The sequence below is a fragment of the Mixophyes fleayi genome, chromosome 5, assembly GCF_038048845.1.
Source record: "Mixophyes fleayi isolate aMixFle1 chromosome 5, aMixFle1.hap1, whole genome shotgun sequence".
In the NCBI taxonomy this organism is placed as follows: Eukaryota; Metazoa; Chordata; class Amphibia; order Anura; family Limnodynastidae; genus Mixophyes; species Mixophyes fleayi.
The window spans coordinates 227,905,398-227,927,496 of NC_134406.1; the positions used below are offsets into that span (position 1 = coordinate 227,905,398).

General features: G+C 38.6%; 1 protein-coding gene across 2 annotated transcripts in view; it reads left to right on the forward strand.

The window, feature by feature from the left end:
• The window catches only part of CLVS1 (clavesin 1), a 78,284-nt gene that overhangs the window by 26,459 nt on the left and 29,726 nt on the right, over positions 1-22,099 (forward strand). For both annotated transcript variants that reach the window (XM_075213564.1, XM_075213565.1), the window contains exon 3: positions 6,778-6,952. In XM_075213564.1, the coding sequence (XP_075069665.1) occupies positions 6,778-6,952 (175 nt within the window). The remainder of the gene's footprint in view (positions 1-6,777; positions 6,953-22,099) is intronic.

Consider the following 22,099-nt stretch of genomic DNA (forward strand, 5'->3'; position numbering starts at 1 on the left):
TTAAGCCATCCTGACAACTGCCAATAAACAGTGAAATAGTTTAGCCAAGCTGTGTGAGACTCCAGTGAAAGGCACTACATACATTGACATATATATATATATATATATATATATATATATATATATATATATATATATATATTAATAGATAGTGCAGTAATCTGGACTGGTTTGTTTAACTGATGTTAAAAATCCTGTTTTCTGCAGACAATTCATTTGCCATGGGTTGCTTCATTATGACTTTATGAACAACAATCAGAAATAGGACATTTACACCTTGTAATGCTATTGCTGTGGTTCCAAAACCCAAAGGATTTATTTGCAAAGAATAACAAGGCAAAGCTTGGCATACATAAATGTGCACCATTTGGCACCAACTCAAGTTTCAATCAGAACGCTCTGGGGTCCGAAGCCAGAGGTGAACGGTTTATACACAATATCGTTGTAAAAGTAATGACATCACAGTGACACACAGTTATAGTTGTAAGGTCTTCCTTCATTCATTGGGTGAAGGGTCTTGCCACATATCTATATTTTCTCTATGCTACACTGACGTAAACCTGGCACATAAGTTAGTGTTGTACAGCTGGATACATCATGAGATGGGTCTGACTAAACATATACATGTAGATGCGCTTTTCCTGCTAACATCCAACTCTACATGAACCCCTAGTACCGAGAATAAAACTTTATTTCATTGATATGATATACAACCCACTCAAGCTTTCACTGCAAAACCAGAGAGCAGGCTATTGCTATTATAGACCTGTCTCCATGTGTTTATTGTTTCTTGATTCCTCTACATTCTTTTTGAATGCTTGTCTTTATGTTGAGCAATTAAAGAGGAAAGAGGTAAAAAAAAGGACCATGAAAGCAAAAGAAGTGCCCATGTGTAAGAACATGGTGTCTGTGGGTAAGGCCCGGGCAGTTGAATGGTTCAGTTGTGAGCCCTTGGTCTTTTTTTTTTTACCCAAAAACAATGAGCACATGTCCTCTTACCGTGATGCCTAAGAAGGTGTTATGTATGTGGGTTCACAGGTAAGTATCTTGAGTCTAAAATTACCTTTAGTATGAAGGGAGACCTCTCGTTTCCTGGAAATGCAATGAAGTACTCTCCGGTGGCAGAGAGGCAATGCTTTCTCAAGCAGAATAAAAATGGACTAAAAACCAACACGCAAGTTAAATGATCAAACTCGTACAATGGATGACTTATCAGTTTAGAGGACACATTCCTGCTGATACTTCCTATGAAACTGGTATTGTTAGAGTATCTTCCTATTAGCAATCTGAATATTCTCCAAATAGATCTGACAAATTACTGAGTGAGCAACAGGCTTAACAGAAATGCAATTAAATGGCTTTTTCCTTGGAGCATACTCTTTATTCAATATGCATTTAACCTCTACTCTATCAGAAGTGATACCTCACGTAGTGGAGTGTTACATTACTATTACTTTTAACAAAAATTGAAGTGCTTGACTAAGGCAGGATATAGTTAATACTGGGATAAAAATAATGGAGCTTAATCACTAAATACTGAGGGCCTGAGCAATTAAGGAGCGTATCTATCTATTTTGTGCATATAATCAGCATATCCATTCTGAGCAAACCCAGAGCCGGACAATATGCCAAGGAAAGCGGCGTGTCCAACTAGTCTAGGAGTGCAAAGGCCCCCTACTACACCATTCAATTTCAGGGAGGAAACAGGGAGGAGAATGGGCGTATACACATAGTCATTGTACATTAAGGGCATTCCCGTGCAGCAACATCCAAGTCACCCTCCGGCACATGCAGAAGTAAGCTGGTTTTCTGCAGTAGGTCTTGCTCCATCTACAGGTCTAGTCTAAGTCCCGAATACTAGTGATGACGGCTGAGTATGCATACTTAAACATGTGTGTGCAGTCATAAGCAACTGTAAAAATGTACATTATGTACAGTACATGTTAAAAACAGCCTAATAATTGTTTTTCAAACAAAAGTTGTTGTTTTTTATTTGCATGTTTTCTCATTAATGCCTATTTCATTGACAGGTAATATCATTTTCATTTTTTTTTTATCTGCGATCTTTAGTGAATTTATATTCTACATAGGTATTGTACATATCTTGCAGTGTTTTGTCTACCAGCGTAGAGTTAACCTACACCCTTAGTCATCACCACATGTATCTTCTGCTCCATTCCTTGATGATGAATATAACGTGTACTTTTTACATGTGGATAAGTGAACATTGTAGCCATGCCTATATAAGAGACTTCTTCATTCCATGTTACCCAAAAACGTGTTTGTTGTTAATTCAGTGATTCTGTTATGCATTGTTCTCAAATTGAAGTCAGATAAGTTATGGGTAAGGATCAGGTGGTGTCCAGGATACAGGAGTAATATTCATTCCCCCCCTTCTTTCTCTAGAGGAAGCATAGAACAGCTGGGGACCCTGTGACATCACAAAGTAGTGTAAGGGGTTAATTTCAGGAGGGGCTGACAGCTATCCTATCTTTGGAGGTGGGGAGGCTAATTAGTATCCATTGTCCTCCACAGGACTAGTGCAGACATTTTTCTGGAACCCAGCAGGGGAGCCCAGATGAAAGCACAGCTCATCTCCACTCCCCCTCCAACCCCCTGATCCAGCATCCACCAATGTGTAAGATTGAGAGAGCCAGGGTTTTGCTCAGGGAGGGGGAATACATTGTGGAAATTTGACCCTAGATTAAAGGAACCACTCAAGGGGAGGAGGGGATGTTCATTCTGAGGATTGATGGCTGAAAGCTGCAGAGTGGCAGGTTTAAGTTGCCGTTCTCTACCAGATCTGCAGATCCATGGGTCTTCAAGTCAGGACAGCCAGGAGACTGTAACTCCTTAAGCTAGGGGTTAAGGGCCAGATGATGTGGCAAACCTGACTGGCATATATTTACTGTGTGTATATAATGTTCTAGTGATTGTTTTTATTACAATAAATATATTGTTTTACTTTCTAACTGCATTTGCCTGAGTGACTATAGGAACCTTAGAAAGCACAGGGTAGGCTTGCCTGGGATAGTGAGGCACCCGTGGGTGGCCAGCCAGTGGGAAGTGGGTAGATTTGGGTCAGAAAACCCGCTACCTTCACATGGGCATTCTAAAACTAGCGCACGTAGCGCCCAGTATAAATGCCTTAATGACTCTGGCCCTGAGAGTGAGAGACAGTGTAGTTTGGAAGTTAGCCTGGTGAGTTGATCTCTTATGTTCCGGCAATGTGCATATTATGTAGCCAAAAGAGAGAGCAGAAAATACAATGTATTTATTCTCCCCTGAGCATCTTACTGACTGATTTTAACTAGTCTGTATGCAAAAATGTATGCATTTGCTCTGAACATTTCCCAAATATTAATATATGTAAGATAGTCTTCTTATAATTTGTAATGGTTCAGTCAATCTATGTTTCGTTTTGTGGATCACTTTGTTACTGTTATTTCTTTTTTCTGTAAACAAGTTAAGTGAACCAGTAATCTTAGCAAACTTCACAAACTCCACCATTTGTACTGAACATTGGGATCTGAGAATGTTTATTTCATCCATCATTAAATAGCCCACTATTACTAACGAAATGCAAAACTTCCTGAACTTGTCAAATCCCAATCTTTTTGTGAAATCAACCCATCAAAGGCAGTGATTTTCAGGGGTGAGGGTCATGCAGTGCGGATAATCTCCTGTGTCAATCAAGATTACCTTAGAGACCATAATGGCGTTTTTGGAAGATCATTGAGCTATTTTAAAGGTCATTCATTCATAATTAGATATCACCAAGTTCCTGAAGCCACCAGCAAAAGTTAAAGTAGCCTATCCAATATTGAGAAAATGATTTGCTGATTATTTTATCTCCTCCATTTTTTTGTTGGATAATTTGGGGACTTTTCACTATTTACTTTATCTCTCTAACAGATTTTACTGAAGTTCACTCTATATACGTACCTAACAATCATTTGTAATGTTGTAATATATTATCAGAATAATATACCTTTAACATCATTATTTTTGACTTGGACTGGCATCAGTTTACAAAGTACCACCAGACCATTCTGTGTACAAGCAGGGCTCTAATCATGTTACTGTATTGGTCGCTATATTTATTAGATGCTTATGTACATTACTGTGGAATATATTATAATTGTGGAATTACCCTGTACCTTTTACATTAGGAATTCACCCCTGAGCATCAGTATTGCTGAAGCACACTAGCACCTTGCAACTAATAAGCACACAGGTCTCCATGGCAACCTCACTGCTAGCTTCATCAATTACATCTTAACCTCTTGTGTGACTGGACGAATTTCAGGCTGTTTTAATAAAATGAACCTGAATAATTGTGTATTTACGGAACTGAACCACAGCAAGATATAAATCAAAATAAAAAGTACGTAAATACGTCTAACTGTCCACATTAAACATGACATAGGTTACTCATATAATACACTTTTTGGAACAACCTCAGTAAAAACAAAATGTGCATGACCTTTGAAGGTTTTTGGATCTAGCTGTAAATGCACATAGTAGAAAGAGTGAAAATCGTAATTTCTAAGTGCATCCTATTACCATTTTAATACCACACTCTTCATTTATTTCAACTTTTCTATTTTTTTCTAAAACTCTGCTCATTTCATGTTTTGCTTTATGCCTTAAATTAATCATGAGGGTGTGACGGTACCCAGGGTAAGGACTATCCCAAGTGCAATTTTATCTGGTTTCCTCTCAGTAGTGTCTCAGTGGTAGCCTGGCTCAACAGCACCCCCTATTACTAAAAGGGGGTACTATTGCAGGATTGAAATCTTAGCTCCATTCAAGATTGCTGAAAAATGTTATTAATTGAGATATAAAAAAATAAAAACTATGTTTATTTAATGTCTAGGAGGTTCACAGCAACTAACACAATAAGCCCACTAAATAGCAAAAGTAACTTATAATGGAATCACACAAACATTAATTGGCTGTTAGCCCACTTCTCTGAGTCAAACTCACAAAGGGCGTAGAATGGCAGTCCAGTGGTCTAATGCTTTCACGGGTTTGTACGTCCTAGAGTTTGTATTCCTCCCACTGTCACTAATAGTAGGCATCTCTAGGCCCTAGAGTCTCCCAGCTTTTGGTAGGCCTACTCCAGATACATAGATCTAGTAGAAATGGAGCTGCAATCAAAAAATGCACAAAGGAATATCCTTACAATTAAAAATAACCAGGGAAATATTATTCATGGCCCATCAAAAATAATTAAATTTTATGAAAAATTATATAATATGCCAAATAATGCTAAACCTAATACTGAATTGACTAAAACAGTAAACTATTCCTTTTATCCTGTCGCCTGCCTAAGCTATCTAGTCCTAGAGCCATTCTACTGGGCCAGGAGATTTCTATGGAGGAAATTACTCAATCTGTAAAGGGCCAGAGCTTTGGCAAACTGCCAGGGCCGGACCGATTTTCAGCTGCATATTATATAATTCCAACAACTTTTAGCCCCACATTTACATATTATTTTCAATGACGTTCTGAGAGGTAAATCTTCACAAGCTTTAGAAGAGGAATCTCTCATACATAAACCTGGTAAAGATCCAGAGCTTTGTAGTAGTTATCTCCCTATCTTTTTGATAAATAATGATTTGAAATCATTCTCTAAAATCCTGACCACTAGGCTAATTCAAGTACTGCCGACACTAATCCACAACATTCAAGTAGGTTTGGTACAAAGAAGACAAGCTAGAGATAACATTCGGAGGACTATTGATCTTACCCAAATAATCAATCAATCCAAAACAACATCTGTTCTTCTATTCCTTGATGCAGAATTGTTTTGACTGGATTCTATAGCCCTCTATGTTTGCTACTTTAGGTAAATGTTGTGTATTGCGTATGAGTGACTTCTGAAACGGTATTAAGGCCTTATATATGATCCCTTCAGCTAGATTAGCATTAAATGCTTCCATCTCAAATGTTATCTAAATAGGAAATGTCACTACAGTGTTGCCCTCTGTCATCCTCATATTTGCACTTGTCATAGAGATTGTTATGGACCTTATTAGACGTAACCCGATCATTGGGGGGATAGGTGTGGGCGAGTTAATAAACTGTCGCTTTTTGCAGATGACATAATTCTCACTTTTGCGTCTCCTCATCCTCGTAAATCTATATAAATTATAGATCTGTTTATAATAATTTTGAATCTGTTTATTTTATTATTTACTATACACGACCTGTCAAGCTTTAAATCAATGGTTGGATGCATTGTCACAGCAGTTCTTATGGTAATAGCCTTGTTCTGGAATTCTTGTCATTCCCTGTGTTCTAAACTGTGTTAGTAAATTTTATCTTATGGAGAATAGAGGTTCTATGGATTTGGGAGCATATGTTAAATTTGCAAGGATCCTTGGATTATTCCCGGTAACTATGTTTATCCTCAGTTTGGAATTTGTTATAATAATTGTAGTTTTATATTGGCACCATCTTTTATTTGCAGTGTCTATATGTTCTCTTTTTGTGTATTACTAAAAATTACCTCTTGCCTACCACAGTGGATTTTTTCATTGTGTTGACTAAAACAAGGCACCATTACATCAAGAATATTGACCAATATTGATGTTCCACAAACTGGCTGACTCCGCTGTGCTAGTGGACAGGTGCTGTTTAAAGTTTTTCTTCTGAAGACTTTAGATTTAATTTAATATTAGAATAGTTTAAACTTTAGATTTCCTGAAATTACCATTGATGTTAGCCCAATGCTACTTCTTTAATTATTTTTCCTTTTCTTTTTCAAAGGAACTCCTTTGTGGACATCTTACGCGCTATTCTTCTTTCACTAGAAATTCTAATTGAAGATCAAGAACTTCAAATCCATGGATTTATTTTAATTATAGACTGGAGCAATTTTTCTTTTAAGCAAGCATCTAAACTTACCCCTTCCATCCTCAGGCTAGCCATCGAAGGCTTGCAGGTATGTGAGCAAAGAATCATTGTTTGTTTTGATTACATTAACAGTTCACCATACATCTGCCTTGTATAACACATTTGCATTTATGTTCATTACTACTGGAATCATAGTTACATCTGGTATTCTCTTTTTTAAATGGTGTTTGGAGATTTGCAGAGTAATCCTCCAGTGGAGTTTTGGGATTAAAACGCACAGCATTTGTTAAAATGAAACAAACAAAAACATGCAGTTTCAATATTTCATAAGTATATAAAAGTGGTGATGACTATAATAACCATATTAAGAACGTATAGGGAATTTAAATTATATTGTTTAAACAAACAGTTGAAGATAAAAGTCAGTGTTCTGAATCTGTTTAGGAGCACCTTAATTTCTCGCTGTTTGAATCCGTATCAGGGGGTAAATGTATTATGGTCCGGTTTTGTCAACTCGCGGGAGTTCGGCGAGTTGACAGCTAAAATTTAAAGCGGCGCTGGCTTGTAATAATTATATGCATATTTCAAAGAGTGAGGGAATCATGCAAATGTATTTAAAAATGTGACACCAGTGGGTACTGAACTTGATCAAATTATGGGTGACATATCCTAATCTTAAAGAATAAATTCACCCAAAGCTGAATTTTCATATATCAGAAGTTGTACCCTCTCCCAACAGTTTACTTACCTGGGGTCTGGCCTTCACAAGGTTCTCCAACATCCTACCCATGCCCAGCATTGCAGTGCTGGCTACCTCTTGTTCCCGCTATCCGAAAAAAAGATTGCATAGTCGGGATGAGGGTAACTGGACATATGTCCACATATTGGGGGCACACTTCTTATGATGGATAATAAATAAGGGCTCTAGGTTATACTTTCCTACTTTTAGTTACTTCCCTCTAGGAGACCCTGAAGGGGAGGTCAGGTGCCAAGTGGGGAGGGGGTGTGGTTTAATTCGAGAGCCTCCAGGACATTCTGGGAGAGTAAGCAAGTATGGTCTAGGCACTTTTATCATACAGAATGAACCCTTTATTAGCTGTAGTGCTGGAACAATCAGCATTCACTACTTCTTCTTTAGTCAGCTGATTTTTGTAGCATCCAGAGTGCACTAGACCTGGATGTGTATCTGGATAGTACCCACACCTGCCAATGAATTTGAATGAGTGGTGTTGCTGCATATTAACCTGTAATTTCTATTAGTGGCATCTAATTCATTGAATAGTACCCAGTGACAATCCCATGGGAGGTGGTATAGTTCTCTAAAATATTGATTGGATGCAGATAGAAACATACAAATAGTATATGATAGCAGAAGAGAACCTACAGATTTATTTTGCCTGTATTTTTTTTTTGTGTTTGTTTTTTGGGGGTGGGCTGTTTGGGGGGGGGATTTGTTTTTTGTTTTTGAATTTTTATTAATGTTTTCTATCTATGTCTTAGCAATAGATATATATTTGTATCAAGCTGTGAGTTATTTTACTATATTAGCCTCCAGCACTATAACTGTTGAGAAAATAATCAATTAATCTATTAGAAGTCGTGGAAGTGGGGTGTATCATTGTATGCCGTTGGTGGTGACCCTTTTATAGACAAGGCAAGCCCTATCTTAGCGACTTAACCCCTGTTTTGCCGGAGATAGAGCTTTTCTCCATTTGATAGATAAATCACTAAGGGGTATATTTACTAAACTGTAGGTTTGAAAAAGTGGAGCAGTTGCCTATAGCAACCAATCAGATTCTAGTTGTCATTTTGTAGAATGCAGTAAAATGATAACTAGAATCTGATTGGTTGCTATAGGCAACATCTCCACTTTTTCAAACCCGTAGTTTAGTAAATATACCTCTTAGTCTTAAACATGCACATTTGTCAATATAACATGATATTTCTAAAAATTCAGCACTACATGACTGCCTGCGGAGTAATTATGGTTAGTTCGCTCACTTTGGGCAATAGACAGCTGCTAGCATTAGGGTGATTCTAGAGCTAAAAATTCCAGTGTTTTACAGCTAATTAAATTCAGAAATTATTCTGGGCCTCCCTTCTCATTATACTCCATGTAGTGCTATAAAACACCCATGTGAATCTGTAAAACACTAAAGTGACCATAGCCTTTATTTATAGCTAACAATGCCCTCGGCACTGTGAATATTTCCTAGGTTCATGTCTGTTCACTCCACGTACTGCACACGCTGCTCAATTTAACAACTCCTCTTTCTTTATATCACTGGAAAAATATGCAGAATGTGACAAAAGATGAAGCAGTAATATATATATATATATATATATATATATATATATATATATATATATATATATATTGAAAGTGAAAAGCAAATAAACAAAATCAAAACAAACTCCATGATATTGCTGCCCCTAAATATTGCTGACCCCCAAATGTGTCTAGTTTGCTAATACAACCAAGCATGTTACAAGAACACAGTATTTATATAAATGTTATTGTGAGAAGAATACAGAGATTAAAGACAAATATTACCCAAATGTAATTTTTCCTCAATTACACTCCCTCTCCCCTAGAAGAACTATGTGTGTCTATATTTACTAAACTGCGGTTTTGAAAAGGTGGAGATGTTGTCTATAGCGACCAATCTTCTCCAAAGCTGCTAGATGCCAGATTTGACTATGTAGTAGTTATATACAAAGGGACATCAGAGCATTGCCTATGGCTGATGACAAGGCATGTAGGCACATTTAAAATCTGCTTGGCCGTTGGTCAGCAGATTTATCTATCCTATCTATCAGTAAGCTCAACAGGAAGCACCAAGTGTCCTTGGGGATTGAGGATTTAACAACATTACTTAAGAGATGGGATCGCTTGTGCCAAAATGCAGAGATCGTGGGGCAGGGCCGCCAGATATCGAAAAAATATTCCTCCACCAGTTTCTCCAGCATAAAGGGGGTGAGGAGTCATATATCTTGTGCATTCTGGTGGGAACCAGATGAATTATACTGTATACAAGTTTTCATAAATATGCAAAGAGATTGAGGATTTAAAGATTCTAATAGTGCCCCAAGAATGCTCCTCCAGGGCCCGGCCCAAGTCTGTTTTTCAACTTAGCTTAGTGGGGTGGTGGCTTACTTTAGCAATATATTACAAAGGGTTGATTTCATCGCTTTAGTTAGGGGCTTTAGTTAGGGGCCTACATTAAAAGATCACCTCAAATGATGAAACAGGCTGGTAATGTTCTTTTGAGAGGGCATTATAAAAGTGTTCTAGACACTTTTTAGTCTTCTTGCAGTGTATGATGCTAGATGTGATTGATCTGCCATGACAATCACAGTTGTGGTGAAGAATACAATTCATGCTGCCGATGCGGTAGAGGCGCACCTCGAGATAGAGGCGGGAATACTCTATCTGTGCATGCTCTTCTTTAAGCGTGCTCTTTTTTTTATGCCCATTTTGCAACCATCTCTGCATCACACCCATTATTCTCTATGGAACCAAAGGGTGGCAAAGCATGTGAGTAATTCCACAGCAGCTGGATTGCCTAACTCTTCTATACGTGATTGTTTTATCATTTATTTGGAGGCTATAAAATCCCCATTAAACAGTTATAGAGTTTAAGTCTGTTAATCAAATGCTTCATTGCTAGAACATTGGTGACATTTCACACACAGTGATTGTCTTTACTGCATTCCAGATTCTCTTTATTGCAGTAGTTTCACTCAATTGATCCTCTATTTAGCTACACACATTATGAGTCCAGATATACATTAGTAGAACTAAAGAGCTAATGGAAGCATTTTACTTGTAACACTCAGAAAACAGGAAAGCATACATAAACTTAACTCACTATTACTTATCTTAGAGGGCAGATTAAGGGGTCAAATTTTCAAGAACAGGTAATTTGAAGATTTTCTATCACTGCCTATCACAGCGATAGAAAATATTCATTGCCCATTTTATCTATAAAATGTACCAGGGTCATTTGAGTAATGCTATCTGCCAGGCTAGTGCAGGGTCCCTCTACGCATGCGTGAGCCGGCATGCTGGTTCGTGCATGTGCATTTGTACTAAAAGCTCGGACTTGAGGTTCCAGTTTTAGATTCAAATAAAGAAAGGAATTAACAAACTGTTAAAAATAAATAAAAAAAATAAAATATACTTTATTTTTTAAAAAAAGGAAAAAAATGTTTTATCTTAAGAATAAAGCCTTTTTTTCCCATTGTTGAGATGGCAATAGTGATAATAGGACAGCAACAGTATTTGAATTTGTTAAATAGGCTTTTGTATGCTTTGCATGGGGAAGCTTCACCGCTGGTCTGCGCTAAAGGTACCTTCTAGTAATAAATAGACCCCTGTTATATTGTGTTACGATTTAATTGCTATGTTAAGACATGGCAAACAATTTGATTTGAAGACTAATGGAGTATAGGTCAAATTCAGAGGTTTATTTTTATACTTTGGATTTTGATAATAATTATGGGATTGTTTGGAGTGGAGAGTTAGTGTAGATATGGGATTAGGGCTACTTTACACTTTCCAAGCCCTAAGTGACATTCTGATAATAACTTCTGTTTAAGTAAAGTGATTTTTTTTGAAAATGAGAGGCAGCTATGTCTAGAAGCGTGACTGCATTCTCCTGAGTCAAAGAAATGCCGATGTCAGATGTGCAGAAAGCTGGTTCTAGGTACATGCATTCAGATAGGGTGCATGGTGGGATTTATGTAACACTAGTACTTATAGTTACCAGGAAAATATGCTGTCCAGCTTTAGTACTCATCTATGAGCACCAGAGAGTTTCACATGGAGCTAGACCAGGTTAAAAGGCTGCAGCACCTTTCCTTTCATGAGTTAGCTGTAATTTCTAATTCTGCATCATATACCTCCTTCCAATTCATTTTAAATTATTATGGAGTCTGGCCAATGAAGGCCCAATTTATAAATATGTGGACCTTGCTGAAATCAGTCCTTAGGGCCAGGGACAGCTCTCCCAACAAAGTACAAGTACGAGTATGGGTGGTTTAAAGCAACTAAATTCATACTTACATAAATTCTACAATTGCTTCATTTCACTGTGGCAGGAGGGGACAAAATAATGTGATTCAAGGCGAATCGCGTCATGCAGGACCCCATTCCACCTACTTCACTAGGAAGCAGACAGGATGTGGGAGAATTGCCTGCTCTTCTGGGAGTCCTCAAGGCCAACTTGGAATTTGAAAGTGTCACAGACATTTTGGGAGAGTGGGCAAGTATGACTTAATTTAAGATGTAAAACCTCTTTAAAGAATGCATGGTCTGTTTTTTAAGTAAGCCTGTAACAGCTATCAAAACATTATTCTTTGTAGCAAAAGATAAGCATGAAGGCATGGGTAGCATATTGATTTATCCTTGAAGTGTTATTACCATCCAATGTAGGTTAAGTACACTATAAATCTATATAGCATTCTTGATTAAATATTCAGTCTCATAATAACATAACATAATAATAAATTCACCATTTAGAAAGCAGGGGCTTGTCTTTAAACTGGTTGTTAAGACAACCATGAAACTTCCTCTAGAGTGTATAAGAGGGAATCTGAGGCCAGCAAGCAGCACAAGTAGCCACCAGAGATTTGAGGTCTGCATTTTATAGCAGTTACAAAACATGGTTTGCATTGTACAGTAGTCTCCAGAATAGGATCTTCATTGAACTGTGATCATGCAATTGTAGTCTATTTTGTATAGTGGCAACTATAAAGCATTCTTTATTTTATATTGTTCAGCAACATGCTCTCTTTATTGTATATTGTCACTAGAATGCTTTGTGTATTGTGTATCGTTCAACAGAATGCAGTTTTATATTGGTCAGTAGAATGCTCTCTAATGTAGGCTCTGCACTTTATACTGGTCAGACTGTGCTGTATTGTATTTCATTTTAGGATATTGAAATAACAACATGCATTATATTGGTTTGACAAAATCATGCCGTTTTTCTTGGGCTACTCCACTCTTTGCTATGGTTCGGGAGAAATTAAAAACCAGATCACCTATGTAACCTGAAGTTTTCTCAGGTCATAACATCTACCCAGTACTTATGTTTAGATTTCAAATAAAGTAAAACAGCTACAGAATCCTATTGCCATTTATTTTCTAAATTTGGATACTCCAAAAAGATAAAAGAGCTGTAGGAACCTATTGCTATTTATCTTCTGAATTTGGGTGCAACAGTCTGAGTTAAGTATAATATTTTGGGTATAGGACAGAGGCACATGAGAATCCTAGGTATGCTGAATAAAGTCTTTCTTTTTGCTTTATTGGGTATATGAGTTGAGTGAAAAAACAGTTTTTTCTTTTTGTAATTTGCCTTATTTTGACTGATTTTGGGGATTGAAAAACAATTTATAGATCTAGAGCAGGTGCAAGCTACATTTTCCTCACAATAAAGTGCACATATTTATTAATAATTATTTCACCTAGCACCATTTTCCATTTCAGTGCAGTAACTAATAACAGTACAAAGCAGTGTACTGTATAGTTACTACCACTGTCACTTTAAGGGGTTAAACCAAACTTTCTATGATAAAGGGAATAAAAACTAAAAGATTTAGTCCGACCACGTCTACTGGTCCTCCCCTGGTCTCCTTGTGTCTCTGTGCAAGTGCTTTGCATGACCATATGCAGAATTGTGTCTGAGATGGGAATGCACTTGCAAGAAAAAGGAAAAATATTCTACTCACTAAGTGCTGGTTACTATCACTTTTGAATTGTTCCCTGAAGTAATTACAGATTCAGTTTTGCCTTCCTGCTCATAGAAGCTTCACTTATATCCAGGGCCAGTGCAAGGTTGCTCAGCGCCCTAGGCAAAGCTTCAGCTTTCAGCCCCTCCTCCCCCCAGTCCCTCACACACTTGATATTTGTAAAATAAAAATAATAACTCTTACCTCCTCCTGGCTGGCTGGTTAGGCTGTGGTCCAGATGTACTGATGTCTGACACAGAATGCTGTCCAGGCTTCACTGCTGCCCAGGAGCTAACACAGAATATCTAAAGGGGAGGCTCCAAATGTTAGATTTCAGAACAAAACAAAAAAAAGTTGATATCAGATACCTGTTACATACTGACATGTCCCCCGCTGCCCACCAACATTTCTCACATATGCCCATCTGCCCACTACCTATTCTCCCATATGCCACCCCTTGCCCATCAGTTTTTGTCACACATGCTACCCACATAACACCAGCTTTACTCACATGCCCCTTGCCCACCAGCTTATCTCTCAGATACACCCTTACCCTAAGCACAATACCTAGCTTTTTTTCACATATGCCCCTCTGCCCAACAGCTTTTCTTTGAAATGCCCCCTCTGCCCACCTGCTTTACTCTAACATGCTTCCCTGCCAAACCACTTTCGCCTCACATACCCTTCCCTTTTGCCCAAAAGCTTTTAATAAATAAACAGCTTAATGCTTAAGCAGCCATATTTTTTTTTAGTATTTGCCTTCTACTTTACTCTCCTCTGATGCTATTAGTATAATTAATTTTACATCTACAGTCATAGCCAAAAGTTTTAAGAATGACATAAATATTATTTTTCACAAAGTCTGCTGCCTCAGTTTTTATGATGGCAATTTGCATATACTTCACAATGTCATGAAGATGAATTGCAATTAATGTCAAAGTCCCTCTTTGCCATGACAATGTACTTTATCCCAAAAACAACATTTCACTGCATTTGAGCCCTGCCCCAAAAGTACCAGCTGGCATCAGGTCAGTGTTTCTCTCGTGAGAGTGTTGACAAGGAGACGGCTAGAGATCACTCTGTCATGCTGATTAGAATAACAGACTGGAAGCTGTAAAAGGAGGGTGGTGCTTGAAATCATTGTTCTTCCTCTGTTAACCATGGTTATCTGCAAGGAAACACGTACAGTCATCATTGCTTTGCACAAAAAGTGCTCCACATGCAAGGATATTACTGCTAGTAAGATTGCACCTATATTAACCATTTATCAAGAATTTCAAGGAGAAAAATTCAATAGTTGTTAAGTAGGCTTCAAGGGCGACCAAGAACGTCTGGCAAGCGCCAGGACCATCTCCTACAGTTGATTCAGCTGTGGGATCAGAGCACCATCAGTGCAGAGCTTGCTCAGGAATGGCATCAGGCAGGTGTGAGTGTCAGGAAAAACATCAGGGACAGACTGATATTTTGCAAAAGGTACAGAGATTGGACTGTTGAAGACTGGGATAAAGTAATTTCCTCTGATGAATCGCCTTTCAGAATGTTTGGGGCATTTGGAAAATTGCTTGTCTGGAGAAGGAATGGTGTGCGCTACTATCAGTTCTGTGTCATGCCAATAGTAAAGCATCCTGAGACCATTCATGTGTGGGGTTGCTTCTCAGCCAAGGGAGTGAGCTCACTCACAATTTTGCCTAAGAACACAGGGATGAATAAAGAATGGTACTAAAACGTCCTCTAAGAGAACTTCTCTCAACCATCCAAAAACAGTTTGGTGATGAACAATGCCGTTTCCAGCATGATGGAGCACCTTGCCATAAGACAATAGTGATAACTAAGTGGCTTGGGGATCAAAACATTGAAATTTTGGGTTCATGGCCAGGAAACTCCCCAGACCTTAATCCCATTGAAAACTTGTGGTCAATCCTCAAGAGGCGGGTGGACAAATATAAACCCACAAATTCTGACAAACTCCAAGTATTGCTTAGGCAAGAATGGGCGGCCATCAATCAGTATGTGGCCAAGAAGTTGATTCACAACATGCCAGGGCTAATTGCAGAGGTCTTCAAACAAAAGGGTCAGCACTACAAAATATTGATTCTTTGCATAAGCTTAATATAATTGTCAATAAAATCCTTTGACACTTATGAAATGCTGGTAATTTTACTTCAGTATACCACAGCAACATCTGACAAAATTTTTTAAAAACACTGAAGCAGCAAACTTTGTGAAAACCAATACTTGTGTCATTCTCAAATCTTTTGACCATGACTGTCTCTCAGGCTCTCTTTAACAGCAGCTGTTACCATTAGCTGAAGTTGATCATGGCAGTGTCTCTACAGACATATTAAGCACTGCTATAATAGTAGTTATTTGGCAATATAATTATGGTAGATGCTAATAACTATCATACTGATAACTAACAGCAATTATATATATCAAATATCTTCATATCATCAATAGTATGATATTTGATCAAAAACTTTGGTCTAAAAACAATGAAGCAGCAAACCTTGTGAAAGCCAATACTTGTGTCATTCTCAAAACTTTTGGCCCGACTTTACAGAATACACTAACACATGCAAATAGAGAAAGGTAATCCAAATGACATAGATAATCTAGATCTTTCTCTATTTATTTGCATGTGTTAATGTATTCTGTAAATGTATGCGCGTGCATAAAGCCATTTTGCCTTAGTAACTAGAGGGGAGAGTAAGAAGGCTGCGGAGAGGGATCCAAGATGGCGTTACCCATCAGGGTAATGCTCCGAAAAGCTAGGCTTTTTGGAGCTGGTAAAATTGTACCAGACTGCAGTCCCAATTGAAAAATATGGGGACTATGGTCTAATGCAAAGCTTAGCCTAATGCAGGGGTTATCTATGACAGACTGATATCTCCTGAGTTAGGCTTTTGTTAGATAGCTAGTATGGCTGGATCACTTATAGATAGCTTATTTGTGGCTGGATCACGTAGAAATAACTTATTGAAGATATTTATTTTAATTAGGAGTGCAATGCACCTCTGTATATCACTGCAATTGTACTTATACTTTTATATTTGTATGTGTTCTGTATTGAAATTTATGGACTTCTGAGACAGTATGCCATGTTTGGGTTTTGCAGCTTTCTAGAGACAGGTAATATCATATTAATTAGATATTTTCATCGTTCAGTGACCAAAACGTCTGTTGAGCCTGACAGACAGGAGGTGATAGTTATACTTGCTTGTAGACTCCCTATGCAAATGATCACAGATGAATATGAATTTTGCAAGTTAAATTTCGTTCAAAGCAAGATTATAGAAATCTTATATCCTGATGGTAAACATTCAATAGCAAACCTCAGGCGTAGTGGCACCACTAGTAGCAATGATAAAAGGTGTTAAACCCCTCCAGGCTGATTTATTTGCAGACTGTATGAATCAGTCTGGATTGGTTAAAGCGGCAGTAGGCCGGATTACCTCCTGCCAAGCTAGTGTCCAAAATTGTATTTAAAGTTCCCTGTTTTACATTGAAATGTATTATACCATCTGTACTTTATGGACATCACTAGTACCCTAAACTAGTGTATGTAACTATTCTAAGGACTTCCTGAGCTAATAAACATCACTGCTTAAGGAACCTGTCTGAACGCCTACTTACCTGCTGTGATTCCTATGACCACATATTAGACCAAATCTAATCCGTTATCCGGCTGTTCTGAGGTTGGGACCCAACACTCCAGTACTGATCTGAAGGCAAGAGGTCAGGGGTACCAGCCCAGGTATTAGTAAGCGGGTATACTAACAGCGAGAGTTACCCAGAAGGACGCGGTTCTAGGTGCCGCTAAGGAGCCTAGTGGTGGCAGCAACAAAATCCCCTCCTACTGCCATTAGAGGGCGCATTTGGGACAAAGAAAAGGGGACATTGGCAAGGCAAACACAGCCGGTCCGCAGCAACACAACAGACGGTGGCATCGGAGGTCCATTCTGTCACAGCTAGTTTACTTAAAAATGTCTAAACAATGCAGAAAAAGCTGTTTCTGCACAGTTTATGGCTTAATAAATAGGCCCCATAGTCTGTTAGTCATGGGAATTTCTGAGAGTACTCCTTCCCCTTTCCCATTTTAGCCACATATCCCCAGTTTTATCCAGCAACATTTCTCCTGCCCCCTCCCCCCCCATTTTCTGAAAACCCCTACCCCCATTTTCTCTGTATTAATGTACTAACCTTCTCTGCTTCTTCTTTGACTGCCTGCCCGATCACTGTAACATGGTTATCATTTTAGACAAAAACACAACCAATACCGTGTGCACAACTGTTAGGGGCACGCAGCTCTGCCTTCACAAACAGTACATCGTGAAGTAAATCATTCCTCCTTACTGTTTTGCAGTTGGACCAAATCTTGACTAAGCGAAACTGTCACCCAAATACGGGACTGCCCCACTAGACTCAGGACAGTTGGCAGACTCAGGACAGTTGCTCTCTCCTACCTATTCTTGTCACTTTCACCACCTGTGGCTTCTGGTGTCTTTAGCTCAGTTGCTGCTTGCTCGGATCCTGGATTGTTGGGGGTCCTATTTGGGGAAAAAATGGGTACATGAAAATTAGAAAACTCCAACCAGCCCCTGTTTTAAATCAATAGCACCCACGTTTAATAATTAGGTCTCCCTTCAGCCCCAATATTAAAATAATAGTATTCTTATTTTGTTAAATAGATCTATTTTCCTCAAACCAGCCCTGACATTAAATTAATAGCATACACATTTAATGAATAGACCCATTTCCATCCAAACAACCTCAACTTTAAATTAATAGCATTCCCATTTAATATATAAACCTATTTTCCTCCCTTCAAACAGCCCATCAATAAATCAATAGCATTTACATTTAATAAATATAGCCATTACCCATAACCATCCCAGCATTAAAGAATTTATATATTTACACTTAATAAATTAAATTTAAACTTAAATTAATAGTTTCCATTATCACTCCACAAATAAATTAGCTCCGACCCACAGTTCACCACTAAATTAATAGCCTACCTCCCACCCAAATTACAATAGAGTGCCCCACACCCTCAACCCCGGCAATAAATTATTAGCATTTATGTTTAATAAATATTTCCCCCAACCATCACAATCATTGAATAATTCATATTCACATTTAATAAATAAAACTCATTCTCTCCAAACAGCCCCACATTCAATTAATAGCCCCCAAACCACCCCAACATTAATTTAAAGGCCCCATCCCACATCTTAATTAATAGACCCCATTATTAAATTAAATAGTCCCACCAATAAATTAAAATGCCGCACCATCACCCCACAAATAAAATAGCAGCCATTAAATAATTAACCACCTACACTCCACCATTAAATTATTAGCCTACCTACCACATTATATTAAGAAACCCCTCTGTGACGATACGAGTTTGATAACACTGTAACCATCATGTCCCTCGTTTCTCACAAAATGTGGATTATAGCATGTACTTTTTATAGCCCTTGCTTTTGTTCCCCAGCTGAACAGAGTACAACTGCAGTGTCTAATTACATGTGGATAAGTGGACATTGTAGCCATGCCTAGGTAAGAGACTGCTTCATTCCATGTTACCCATTATAAAAACTTGTTGGTTGTTATTTCACCGATGCTGTTATGCATTTTTCTCAAATTGAAGTCGGGTGGGTCATGAGTAAAGATCAGGTGGTGTCCAGGATACAGGTGAGGGTGGCTGGAGCTTCATTTATTCTCCCCCCCCTCCTTTCTTTAGAGGAAGCATGAAACAGCCGGGGGCCCTGTGACATCACAAAGTAGTGTAAGGGGTTAATTTTAGGAGGGGCTGACTGCTACCCTATCTTTGGAGGTGGGGGATGCCGATTAGTATCCATTGTTCTCCATAGGACTAGTCCAGACATTTTGTCTGCATCCCAGAAGGGGGCATCTGTGGAAGCACAACTCATCTTCACTCCCCCCCTCCATCTCCCTGTTCCAGGACCCACCAATGTTTAAAGAGAGAGAGAGAGCCATGGGTTTGCCCAGGGAGGCGAAAACATTGTGGAAATTTTACCCTAGATATAAGAATCCATCTCATTCTGGGAATTGATGGTTGGCAGCTGCAGGGTGACTGGTGTCTCTACCAGTGAAATACATCTGCAGATCCATGGGTCATCAAGTCTGGACAGCCAGGTGACTGTAACTCCTTAAGCTACTGGGGTAAGGAACAGATGATGTGGTAAACCTGCCTGACATTTATTTACTGTGTGTACATAGTAATCTAGGGATTGTTTTTTATTACAGTAAATGTATTGCTTTACTTTCTAACTGCATTTGCCTGAGTGACTAAAAAGAACCTTAGAAGGTACTGAGAAGACTTCCCTGGCCTAGGAAGGCACCCGTGGGTGGCAAGCCAGAGTGAAGTGGGTAGAATTGGGCCAGAAATCCCGGTGTCCTCACACTCTCCCTTCCCTCACACATTATATCAAGATGCCCCCCTTCCCTCACAATTTATATTAAGATATCACACATTATATTAAGATATCCTCCTTCCCTTATACATTATATTAACATACCCTCCTTCCTCACACATTATATTAACATATCCCGCTCCCTTCCCTCACATATTGTATTAACATACCCCCTTCCCTCACACTTACCTTGTATCTTCTGCACTGTGTTGAAGAGGCAGGCTGCCTTTCTTGCTGCTCTGCACACATGGGTCAGCACCTATCTTGTGGTGCGCATACAAGACCTGTATTTGACCAATTTAGTCATACTTGCAGGAAACCTATTATTAAGGCACTTGTGCTATTATATGTAACAGGTGACAGTGGGGTTGTTGGTAGATGTTAAACCATAAGAAGCTTTTAGACTTAATCAATTTGTTGGTTTTATCTCAGAACTAGTTGTATCAGATGATATACACATATATTCAGTTGCGTACAGTTGATACTGACTGCAACAGACAGGCAGTGTGACAAGCTTATGCAGTTGATGTACTTAACGCTATTATAGTACATTCATATATGCAGATGATAGTAAGTTTATATTGTGGGCAATGTCAGAGAGCAGGTTGCTCATATATATTTTTGTGCCTTCGGTCACTTTATATATCTATATATAAATAAGTTTACACAAAAAGGATGCAGCTCCAGTTATGACATCTTTACAGTTCAACTGTCACTGGAAGAACATCTGAGAGCCTAACTTCCTATCTGTGCATGCTCAGTAGAGCGATAAGGACAGCTGGAGGCTGAACCACTTCCTGTCTTCACTAGATCACAGGGGACACCACTACCAAGATGGGAGATGGAGCGGAGAACTCCATATCAGCAAGTCATGTATTTCTTTTACCTTTATATGTTTTAGATTGCAACCTCTCTGCCATTATTAGCCTTCATTGTACTGTACACCAATACTGTACCTCACTGTGCAAACTGCATTATTATACAGTAGGTGTGGTAGGAATTATTCTTTCTTTCTTTCTAAAAAATAAAGATAATTGATTTATGTAATTAGTTTATTAATTAACTGACCATCATTTAGTCATACTATACAAACTATTGTATTAAACCACATGTATGTCAATGTTGAAAAAAATAGATTATTGCTCATTAGCATATGAAGAGTTTCCTTGGGAATTAGATTTCTCAAATCATTACTCAGAGCAATTATTTGTGTTTTAGACATTCAGGTAGCTTCATGGAGATCCTGACGGATTATAAGGGTAAGAAAACAAAACATTAGAAACACAAAAGCCATAAGAATATCTGCTGCCTTGTATACTTATACTGCATATCAAATGCAACAATAAAGAATTGAGTGTTACAAACTGGGAATTTTACTTCTCAGCATTACTTTTCTAGTAAAAATAAAAGGTACAAGCTGCAGGTTATATGCTTATTATGAGCAATATCATCGTTATCTTCAGCAATAACTGAATAATGAATTTTAAGTAGGCCGTGCAAAATGAAATAGTTTTCTTAGTTCCATATATTTAATTACAAAATATAATGTTGTGATCACTGTATATTAAACGTTTTTTTCAGAACAGGGCCGTAACTAGGGCTGTGCGACAGGGGGCGAACGCCCAGGGCGCAACGCTGAAGGGGCGCGCAATTTAGGAATATTTTAGACTAATTTGGTTAAAATTGAGGGCTTGGGGGGCGGAATTTGTCTTTCAAGCCCCAGGCACTAGAATCCTAAGTTACGGCTCTGGTTCAGGATGTTCACAATGAACCCAGTGGGATACTTCAGCACCGCATTTACCATAAAGACAAACTAGGGACATGACGAGGGCTCATCTGCAACAGGTTGCCAAGTTAGTAGGAAGCATGCCAATCAGTAGCCGTAGACGATGCACCATGTGGTGTTAGTAACACTTCCTCTCTGGGGGGGGGGGGGGGGGGGGCTTTACAGGACACACACTCTGTGCGGATGTGCTCCAGCCACTAAGCCAAAGGAGGGGGTGGGTCTTCATTATCTAGAGGCATCAGGGGCATTTGATCGCCCCCTTTTGGTG